At 34.6% G+C, this 9,005-nt stretch overlaps 1 protein-coding gene, 1 long non-coding RNA gene, 4 other non-coding genes and 1 pseudogene across 6 annotated transcripts in view; 5 read left to right on the forward strand and 2 right to left on the reverse strand.

The window, feature by feature from the left end:
* The first annotated feature begins 154 nt into the window (after nucleotides 1–154).
* LOC132176802 (small nucleolar RNA U61) lies at nucleotides 155–248 on the forward strand. The gene has a single exon (XR_009439663.1). It is a non-coding gene; the product is annotated as a small nucleolar RNA U61 (small nucleolar RNA).
* Nucleotides 249–367: 119 nt separating this feature from the next.
* On the forward strand, nucleotides 368–452 carry LOC132176808 (small nucleolar RNA snoR14). Its single transcript, XR_009439668.1, has one exon. It is a non-coding gene; the product is annotated as a small nucleolar RNA snoR14 (small nucleolar RNA).
* Nucleotides 453–656: 204 nt separating this feature from the next.
* LOC132176795 (small nucleolar RNA Z101) lies at nucleotides 657–758 on the forward strand. Its single transcript, XR_009439655.1, has one exon. It is a non-coding gene; the product is annotated as a small nucleolar RNA Z101 (small nucleolar RNA).
* Nucleotides 736–4,136, forward strand: LOC132173899 (uncharacterized). Its single transcript, XR_009439357.1, has 2 exons — nucleotides 736–804; nucleotides 3,877–4,136. It is a non-coding gene; the product is annotated as an uncharacterized LOC132173899 (long non-coding RNA).
* On the forward strand, nucleotides 1,823–1,914 carry LOC132176797 (small nucleolar RNA Z101). The gene has a single exon (XR_009439658.1). It is a non-coding gene; the product is annotated as a small nucleolar RNA Z101 (small nucleolar RNA).
* On the reverse strand, nucleotides 2,512–5,721 carry LOC132173897 (S-norcoclaurine synthase 1-like; annotated as a pseudogene).
* Nucleotides 5,722–6,846: 1,125 nt separating this feature from the next.
* LOC132173896 (peroxidase 20) overlaps nucleotides 6,847–9,005 on the reverse strand; it is a 4,559-nt gene continuing 2,400 nt past the window's right edge. The window contains exon 4 of the mRNA XM_059585568.1: nucleotides 6,847–7,287. Within this exon, the coding sequence (XP_059441551.1) occupies nucleotides 6,869–7,287 (419 nt within the window). The 3' untranslated portion in view covers nucleotides 6,847–6,868. The remainder of the gene's footprint in view (nucleotides 7,288–9,005) is intronic.

Consider the following 9,005-nt stretch of genomic DNA (forward strand, 5'->3'; position numbering starts at 1 on the left):
CCTAGATTAGGGTTTCCGAGTGTCTATAAAAATCACCTCTTCAACGCCCTTTTCTCCATCTCCCATTATCAGCCCCTCTCTCCCGCTCTCTCTCTCTCTCTCTGTTTTCTTTCTCTTGCACTTGTTCTTCTTGTCTCATTGTATGAAAAAGGTAAAGCTGTGATGAAGATGTAACTGTGTACCAGAGACGGTCTCTAACGAGACTCCGTCGTTGACGGCAACACAACCCTCTAAGAAGTTCTGAGCTCTCCCTTCATTTTGTTTTATGCTTTGTTTTTTTCATGATCTATTTTGCTGTTTTTAAAACCGTTATCTTTGTTTATTATACACATTGTTATGGTGGTGGTGAGGTATGGGAAGGTGAAAGGCGAGGTGATGATAGAAATTCATGTCTGTCAATCCACTGAACTTATAATGTGACGACTCCATGAATCCCGACAGGTTCTGATCGCTATCTTCCTCGTACCAAATTCTAACAAATGGGGTCACTTTATTTTGTACGATTTATCTTTTTGCATTTTTTGTTTTTTTATTTATTTATTTTTTAAAAAATAGCGATGGTTTTTGTTTGGTTGGGTAATTGATGAATCTCATTGATGCTTTATACTTCCGCGTGAAAGGTTCTTTTTTTACCTTATTTTTTTAAAGTGTCTTTGGTTGGGCAAGTGATGAATCTCATTCTAAAAAATGGGTAATTTGCGTCTGAAATCTTTCATTGATGTTTTATCACCTTGGACCTTGGAGAACTGATGCCCTCTTTCATTGATGATCTATGGAGGACCATGCATCAAGCCGTATCAGATTGTAATGCCTTTATTCTCTGGTTATCTTATAATGCATTGTACTGCGCTTAGCTGGCTTTTAGCGGTTTGTTTGCCACTGTAAGCTTTGGGTGTTGGCTTTCACTTTCTTATACTGTGCCTAATTTGGTAGCTAGTTTTAGCATTTGATGACTCTACCTGTTTACACTGATGTATTGTTTGTGTGATATGAATATTGTTGTAGTATTCTGTTCGTCTAGTATGAAAATTAATCTGTCTCGTTACGTTATATATTCATGAATGTGGTATGAAGATATAATGCAACTGTGGCATAAGATACTTTGGCCTCGTTTGACAACACTTTTTGGAAAATTTCCAAAAAGCGTTGTCAAACGAGGCCAAAGTGTTTGCTTTAGTTGCCTTAGTTTTAGAAGAGTTCAAATTTTGTTGAATAATTGAATTTGTGTCATGCCAATCCCTTTAAATGCCCTTCACTGCTAGTATATGATAATCTTGGTTGAGACTGTCATACATAGTATTAAAGGTATTCAAGGAGATATGGTATGATTTGGATTCAATTATATTTCCATATAATTAAAATGAACTGTTTATGGAGATTGGCTTGTTTGTGTGGCCAAATAGATCGCAAACTGCCCCTTGAGAAGAACACAGAATTTTTTTTAGAAGATTTGATTTTCTTCTAAGATCTATTGTGAAGACTCCTTTATAGGCATCTAGAAGAGTTCTTTGTTCATTCTAAGGAAAATCAGTTCTGCCCAAAATGGCTCTATAGAAATTATAGAGTGAGATTCACATCACGCTGGCGTGCATGAACAGTCATGCATGCCCGGCTAATTTTTTTTATAATTATAATATATTTTAATATTTTAATTATAAAAAAATTAGCCGGGCGTGCATGACTGTTCATGCACGCCGGCGTGATGTGAATCATCACTCGAAATTATAACGTGGTTATTTGTGGTCAAATAGGTGATGTGTAGTCTATTTGGGTGATAGATAGTGTATTTTGCCTTGTTTTATTGTTTCTTTTTGTCTATTAGGTTGCGCATGTGATGAATCTCAACACATCAAATGGGTAATTTGCGTCTGATATTTTCATTGATGCGATTCATGTTGGATTCTGATGCCTTTCTTCTTTGTTTTCCTTTAAAAAAAAAAAAAAAAATTGTCTATAATTATCTGTTGTCTGGTGATTTTCTTGATATCCTCCAAGTGTACGTCTATTAATTAGTATTTTATGGTGAAGGTTTCTATCTAAGACACATGCAATGCACATTGATCCCAAGTCTAATATTAGTAGTGTAACTCTTTTGGATTTTGGGATGCAATAAGCTCAAGCAAGACCCTATTCGGTATAGTAGGGCAGCTCATGTGAGGTTGCTTGGATCTCACTTGAGTCTATTACCCTATTGAATGGGATTCTTGTCCTTTGAGTGGATTTAGATCCCGTGCAATAAGGTTGTCCTATTGCAATGAGATAGGGCAGCCCTATTGCACGGGATCTAAATCCGCACGAACATTATGATGTGACATGTGCTTTAGAACTTTTGCTAAATAAATGTCTAATTAAAAATTATGAAAGTTTGTAGGTGTTTGATTTTAGGGCTGCTGAATATCTTGTACATTTCAGTTTACTTGTGATAGTGGTAGGAATTCCATTTAAAATTTAGCATGTTCTAGTAAATCTTTAAGAAAAAGTTTTTAGACCATGCTGAATTTTGAATGGAGGTCCTTTCATGAGACATAATATTTTATTGAAATAAATTTCTTTCAAATTTGGAGGAATTTTCTTTCAACTCATTTTAGTAAATGCCAAGTTTTAGGGTGTCAATCCGATCTTGGTTACTAGTTATTGGCCAAAACCAACAATCAGGTTCCTGGTTAACCGGTTATGCTGGTTCTAATTTTTTTAAATTTTGGCATTTGGGCTTTTTTTTAGGTATTGAGCTTAATGTTTGAGATTAATTTAACCATTTTTAGCCTATTAGTTTTAATAAACAATTAACCTTTTTGTTTGACTAGCTTGGCCTAATGCATTCTTTTATAGATGAACAAACTTTGTTATTGGCATTTTCTTAGCAATGTGGGACAAATTGGATTACTACCAAAGATTGTCCCACATTGATAAGAAAACTCCAATTCATAAGTTTGCTCATTTATAAGAGAATGTATTAGACTAACTTATTGGAAAAGGCTTGAAGAAGATGGGCAATAGAGATGTTTAAAGTATAGGGTTACAGGGTATATAAAAATCCGGTACCTAATATATATATATATATACATACTGGGTATATAAAAACCCGAAAACCGGTTACCCTCGATTACCAGTTGATACATGGTTACCTTTTTATACCTGGTTATAACTAACCTAGTTGACACCCCTACCAAGTGCCCTCTAATATGAGTGCTCATGTTAAAGGAATAACTTTCTTTCTAATATAATAAAACCATGTTAGAGGACATTTGTCATTTATTAGAGTGGGACCATCTAATAGTTGGTTTGTACCCTATTTTAACCAACCGTGTTGACACTCCTACCAAGTGCCCTTTAATATGTGAGTGCACATGTTAAAGGTATAACTTTTTTTTCTCGGACATTTGGCATTTATTGTAGTGGGTTGAAGGAAATTTCTTTAAAATTGGTTTGGATGAAATTTCTGTTCATATTTTATGGAGAAATGCTAGAATTTAATAAAACCCTCTAGGTGACAAAGTGCACATGCCTTAAGTTGATTTAAAAGGGCACAGTCCAAGTTAATGGCAAATGATACTTAGCCACCTAGAATTTTGATGAGCAAAATGTGAAGGTTTTATTAGATTTTGGATATCTCTATTTTATGTTACTAGTATCTAGGTTTTAATTGCATTATTAATTATTAATGTCCTTTTGCTTTTGAGTTGATTGTTTTATCAATGTTTGTGTTAGTTTCATGTGTAAATTATTTTTAGGTCTTAGTTTTGCATTGCGTAACATATAAAAAAAAAGCTTGTCCTTGTGATCCAGTATAAACTGTTTTCACTTATCTGATGATAGGCTTATGCAAATATTCTAATTTGAACTTAAATATTTATATGTGCTTTGCTTTGACAATAGAATTGTTACAAACCATCTGGAGCAGAATCAGAAGAAGTCCTGGAAATGAAGAACAGGAAAAGTTGGCTGCCGTGAAGTGAAGAACTATGAAGTCTTATTGATAGCAATTTTTTCTTATGATCTCCTGTAATTAGGATTTGAGTAACAAGAGTCATCTTGTGAGAGTTTTAAGAAGTAGGATTTGTAAGCATAAATAACTGCAATTCCACTGCTATTGCAATTTATTTGCTCATCTTCGACAAACTTGTTCATCAGTCTTTCACTGATCAGATTTTCATGTGGTCTTACCATCAAGTTTGTTGGCAAAAACAACTCTCACGTAGTCTTCATGGTTTAAAGTCTTGTAAATAGCTTTTTCCCCCTTCATTATATCTGGCAGAGGACCAATCATAGTGCTTATATTTGGACTATGGAATGCTGCAATTGAAAGACGTTCCATTGTTGGGTTCACAATAGCCCTGTGCTCAATGCTCTTATATTTTCCATTGCTCATGATCTGCATTGATAGTACAAAAGAGTTGTGCTTGTTGTGAAGATAATATGTTATTTATGGATGAATATCCTAGCAGTTGTAGCCAATTACCTCAAAGACGTCACCAATGTTGACAATGAATGCTCCAGGGATGGGTTCAATGGATATCCATTTACCATTTTTCTTGATTTGTAGTCCTTGGACGTCATTAACTTGTGTCAGCAGAGTTAAACCAGTGGCATCAGAGTGTGGCGTGAGGCCCATAACCTTGTTAGCTTGAATGCAAGGTGGATAGTAGTTCATTCTGACCCCTTGTGTTCCATCCTCAAACATGCTCGTGAGCTTCTCAGGTTCTGGGCCACCATTTTCAGAAGGTTGATTGTAAGTCTTTGCAGCTCCAATGAGTATTTGTCCAAAGTTTCTCTAATGAGAAAATGACCATCAAATGGGTACATCCGTCACTCTGGGCATGTTATATTCTTGTCTAGTAATGTTAAATACACCCCATCTTATTGGGCTGATGTAGTATATAGCATTTCTCGTTCGTATCAGTATCAGTATAGTGAAAATTTGAAACTGCGTAGTTTTACCTGAAAGAAGTGGGAATGGTAGGCCAGAATCTCATATTTCTCTGATGGACAGGTTGGGGAAGCAGGAAGAGCATGTCACTCCAGTCAAGTTTTTGATCTTCAGATACAACAGAGGCTTGGCCGTATCCTTCAATGTTATTTGGTAGCTGTGCATAAACTTTCTTCTCCTCTAATGGCAGCTGGAAGAACTCCTGTGTGTCAGTCTTCATCTTCTCAATCACCTCTTCTGGTACTCTATGGTTGATCAACTGGTTCACCAGCAGAATTACACCAAATCTATGATTAGTAGAACAAGTAGGGAGGGTTGGATGGACATACCTGAAAGAAGCCCCATTCTCGGCAAGCCAGATGAAGTTTTTCCAGTTCATCTTTAGAGCCAAGTTTGCTCATATCAATCACTGGAATTTGGAGAGAATCATCAATGAACAATTCCTCATTCTCCATCTCTGTCAAGAGGTACTGTGGTGGGATGTCCTTAAAGCTCTTGGACGCCAGAGCTTGTACATTCTCAACAGGCAGAGAACCACCAAAGTCCTTTCTGCTAAGCACCTCATCAGAATCCATGTTTTCCGAGGATAATATCAAAAAATTCTTTCTGGATGGCATGTTTTATATTTGCACCATATGTGCTGGTGGAATCGAGAGATTCTACGCTTCTTGACGGCAAGTCGGCAATAGATCCTCTTTGGTGAGTTTGTCCAGATGGTTACCTATAAACAGATATGGAAACATCATCTCAGCAAATTTGAGCCGTAGCTCTATAATGAATAAAAAAAATCAATATGGTTGTCTCTCTCCTCTTTGGAAATATTGGAAATGAATAAAGAAAAAAATATTTCAAATTAAATAATGAAAGTTGATTTCTAAAATATTGAATTGGATCTAGGCGCTTTGAAAAAGTGTGTAACTAAAATTGAAAAATGTGTTTTTTAGCTAAATTTTAATTAAGCATTTGATGTGTCGGATGTGAATGCTCTTAGGCTAAGTTTGCTCACAAGTAACAATCATGTGCGGAAAGACACTATATAATACTGGGCTAGCGAAAATAGCCAAAAAGTTATTCTGGCTAGACCTTTAGAAAAAAAATATATATATATATATACATCTAGCTAGCTCAACAAACCAATGTGTAAGTTAAATTAATACAAAGAAAATCTTATTTTCTCTCTTCTTTTAAGAATAGTGAAAATAATATATATAGGTACAATGCTTAGTTGGATATAGATATTTCAAAAAAATTGGTAATTAAAACAAACAAAAAAATGTTCGATACTAAATATTTGCTTAGCCGCACCTAAATGCTCTTAGGTAGGTACGCAAATCAAGTTATGGACAACCTAGTCCTATGAAAGAAATAAGAGGCAGAGTTAATGAGAACCTTGGTAGTTGTTGGGGCTTGCCTGACAAAACATTGTTCTAGAAACGTAACATACCTAAATTTCCTCAAATATTTGATTTATACTTGCACTTTTTTCTTTTTCTTTTTTTAATTTTTTTTTTATGAGGGTTAGAGGGTGTTCAGCCCCACAATTTTGTAGGCGAAATGAGCATTTTTTTTCGACAAAATCATGAAAAGTCTCATTTGGAATTGCGTTTGAAAAAAAAAATGATAGTTTAAAAATATGAAAAAATTCATGTTTTTGCTCAGCTAGTAAGGGAGTGCGTATTAAAAAACACAATTTTGAAAACAAAACCACTATTTTAAAGGGCAAACTGTATTTTTTTCAAATGCTTAACTACATTTTTTTTAAATTATATGTTCATTAATTGTATTTTAAAATTACTATTTTTTCAAACCGGATGTTTTGAAACTGTTAAACCAAATATATAGTATCATAAACATGTAATACTTGCAAACTATTTATTCTGATTATAAATTTAGTACAAAAAGTAGGTATAGTTGTAATTAAGAAGCCCCATTTTTCCAGAGCTAGGAATTGAGGAACCTACAATTCTTCCTGATTTCTCCTTCATTTCCAGTGAGTACATTGATGTTACCCATCTTGACAATAGATTTGGCAAATGCATCAAAGAAAAGCTTTTGATTGGAGGCATAAGCCCACACTTGCCCTATTAGCTCCCCCTCATGATCTTGGGTCACCAGCACATTATCAGACCCTAACAAGCCTTCTCCCTGGAGAATGTTAAGGTAGTAGTGGTTGTCAAACCTAGCTGGGGTGGTGAAATCAAGTGGTGCAATTTCGTTGTCCTTTCCTGATTCTGGGCATATGGACCGTAGGATTCTTCTGAAGGTTGTGTATCTCTTGTAAGGATCATGATGTTGGGTGCTCACATCATACACCCTTTGCCTGAAGCTAAAACATCTTGCCTTTCCCATTGTGTGGCTTCCTGCATGTTGACAAGCCCTTGAAGATTGCATGGCGTTATAACATAGAAAGAAAAAAAATGGAGAAAGATTATGTTTGCCGGTCTTCAATGATGACTTTTACCTGAAACTTATATTATTTGGTATCAGAAACAAACATTACGTCCATTATGGGATTGAAATGATAGCAGTTTTGTGATCGAGTTATGGAGGGGGTGACTTATAGGTGGGTTAAAATGTTTTGATACTGTGCATGGGTATAATGTTAAACCATTGAATTTAGAAAAATGAGTGAAGATGTAAAAATAAAAAAATAATAATAAAAAAAATAACAAAAAAGAAAAGACTATTATATTGCCTAGGGGTAAAAGAGAAGTATTAGAGAGCCAAACAAATAACCTAAAATTTTTTTCAAACTGACGTGACAAGGGTTTTTAAATTAAAAAAATGTAATTCTCTTTCCCTTGTCTCTTCCTTGACTGTTAGCGGTTACAGTTATTAACCGCTAACCGCCAACTGGCATAGGCGGTTAGTATATTTTATTAACTGCCTAAATGGTTATAGTTAGCGATTTTAGTCAATAACTGCTAACCGTAATCGCATTTTCACACCTAGGTCATATATATTTTAATTTGTTTAAAAGCTTAACAACAGAAGTATGCACCAATTTGTTGTAAAATCTCACCCGATAAAGCAACCAAATCTCCCACATCGAGGCCTTGTTGTTGAAAATTAGCAATGAGAGACTCCAAAGAGGAATTGGGAGCAGGGATGAACTGGTTGGCACCATTGAAGCTTGCTTTCACTGAATCTCTCCTGCCTTTCGAGACATCCCATCCTGGCCCACCTTGCTTGTTTTATAAAAAAATAAATAAAAAGAGTATAACTTATTACAAACAATATACAAAATTATTACTCATCATTCCATTTCAAAATAGATTATATGGTTTAAAATGATACAATAATTAAAAAATAAATAAAAAAAACAAAAGTGTTTGAGTGTTTCTTCATGAAGGTATAAACTCCAAGTCAAGAAATGGAGGTTTATTTGTTAAGAGTCTAATAATAGAGGTATTTTAGGATTAAAATACATTGCGATAATATGTTTATCTTTATAGATAATATTAGAAGTACTGGGGATTATGATATAAATATTAAAGATAAGTATTATCAGTCTAAAAGGTCTAAGTTCTCTTAAAAGTTAAGGTCTAAATTTTCTCAAAACTTAAAATCTATCTTATTACGTGTTTGCAAAATCATTCAAGTAACATTATTGAACAAGAGAGAGAGAGAGAGAGAGTACGTACGTGGACAACAGCATCACGAGCAGCAATAGCAAGAATATCAGCACATGAAACAGTAGAAGGACAAGCCTCTTCCAAAAGATATTTAATCTCATCAATCACCTCAAATCCACGTAGGGAGTTGAGGTTAGGCACAGCTTGCTTTTCACTCACCAGGCTCCCCTCACTGTCCAAAAGAACCGAAGCGTCGCACCCCTATATATACCCATCACCAAATTATTACTAATTCAAATCTTAAACGCATACAATAAATGGGAAGTACTGGTCAAACACCATTTGTTAATGCTTTTTAAATGATTTTCTTTTTGTTATAGTAAGTATTCTAACGTGACACAAAGATGAAAGCAGTTCTTATTTTTATTTTAAAAAGAGAAACCATAATGAAAAAGGAAAAAATTTTATCAAACGAAGTAAAAAAACAAAAAAAGATATACATT

Source organism: Corylus avellana, chromosome ca3 (assembly GCF_901000735.1).
Source record: "Corylus avellana chromosome ca3, CavTom2PMs-1.0".
Classification (NCBI taxonomy): Eukaryota; Viridiplantae; Streptophyta; class Magnoliopsida; order Fagales; family Betulaceae; genus Corylus; species Corylus avellana.